This window comes from Sapajus apella, unplaced genomic scaffold (genome assembly GCF_009761245.1).
Source record: "Sapajus apella isolate SASKATOON/1434 unplaced genomic scaffold, GSC_monkey_1.0 scaffold13342, whole genome shotgun sequence".
Lineage (NCBI taxonomy): Eukaryota > Metazoa > Chordata > Mammalia > Primates > Cebidae > Sapajus > Sapajus apella.
The window spans coordinates 1-1,482 of NW_022450263.1; the positions used below are offsets into that span (position 1 = coordinate 1).

The 1,482-nt window shown below is 42.6% G+C and overlaps 1 protein-coding gene across 1 annotated transcript; it reads right to left on the reverse strand.

Moving 5' to 3' along the window:
* Positions 1-6: 6 nt before the first annotated feature.
* LOC116548494 (maltase-glucoamylase, intestinal-like) lies at positions 7-1,476 on the reverse strand. Its single transcript, XM_032273923.1, has 3 exons — positions 1,339-1,476; positions 983-1,079; positions 7-271 (listed from the first exon to the last, which is right to left on the reverse strand). The coding sequence occupies exons 1-3, from the start codon at positions 1,468-1,470 to the stop codon at positions 36-38; spliced, it is 465 nt and encodes a 154-aa protein (XP_032129814.1). The 5' UTR covers positions 1,471-1,476; the 3' UTR covers positions 7-35.
* Positions 1,477-1,482: the final 6 nt, after the last annotated feature.

Consider the following 1,482-nt stretch of genomic DNA (forward strand, 5'->3'; position numbering starts at 1 on the left):
CAATTTAATGGTCATTAGAATGTATCTATTTTTCCTTACTCTATAATCTCTCTCCAAGAAAGATCAGTTATCATCTGAGAGTTATACGAATCAATGAGGGCTCTGGTACACAGACTGTGCTGTATAAGTACTTGATAAACTATTGGATTTCCCCCTACCTCAGTGTACTGCTGGGTGACAAGCTCTGGAGTTGGCCCCAAGAACACATAAAAGTCCAGAACTCCCCCTGTGGTACGATATGTCAAGGCAGGCAGGGGCTGGAACGTCACATCTGAAAATGAAGAAAAATGCTAACACAGCTGGAAACCTTCCAGGTTAGGAATTGTATCTGAAATCTACACCTTCTCCATTTTCCTGTACCCTATCACAGAGTGGTAAGAAGAGGCATTTTTCATCATATACACACAGAACTGAAGAAGTTAAGTGGAAGTCTACAGTTCCCATTCCTGGGTTTGTTTCCCTTTGGTGTACTTTATGTTTGTCTTTCTACTTCCAAATTTATTATTCTTACATTTCAACTTTTATTGTACATATGGAGATACAAGTGCAGGTTTGTTACATGGGAATATTGCATGATGCTAAAGTTTGGGGTAGGGATCCCACTACCCAGATAGTGAGCATAGTATCTGATAGGTAATTTTTCAACAAACCATACACTCTTATACCCCCAGACTAATTTCTCTGACGCATAGTTGTACCCTCATTCGAATTATGTAACTGGCTCCCACCTCCAAGATATTTGGGACACACTTGGTGTTATTATCCCTTCTTATGTAATGTTTGCCAAAATGAAAGTTGTGTTAAATCTTATCACATGACATTAGACTGAAATAAACAGAAAGGTTGAACGCACAAAAAATAAAAAACAATGCCTGTAAAATGAAAACTTTCACTTCAAAAATCTGTTAGGCCAAACCCATTCTAAATCGACTCAAGAATGACTTTTACCCCCCAAAATAAGAAAAGTGCTAGATGGCCTTACCCATGGCATTGCTGTTCAGCAGGAGCACTCCATGGGCACTGCCGTCCTCTTCCAGTCCCATGTAGTAGGGGTGGACACCATAGGAATTCTTCTTGTACTGGGGAGTCATGGGGAGAAGCAGTAGGAGTTTAAAAGACATTACACCTGAGAATGAAACTCAACAAAACTGTGCTTGCTAAGATGGGTCTCGTTTTCTCCAGGAAATAAACACGGGAAACAAAGGAGCCTGAGAATTGGTCCACTCGTCTAAAAGCAGAATGTGACGACCAAGTGGAGTTTGGGAAGATGAACCCCAAAGCATGCTCAGCGGAGGGGGAGAGAAGCAGAGACACAGAACCCAAACGCTCTGTCCTTACCCCTGGGGGCTGGTCTCGGGAGAATATCCCCCACGTGTGCCAATTCAAGTCTCTCCTGTAGGACGTGTGCTCAGTTTCCCCAAAGCCATAGAGGTACTTGGAGGGAAGGCGGGTGGAGATGCGGATAAACATGTCATTGAAGGT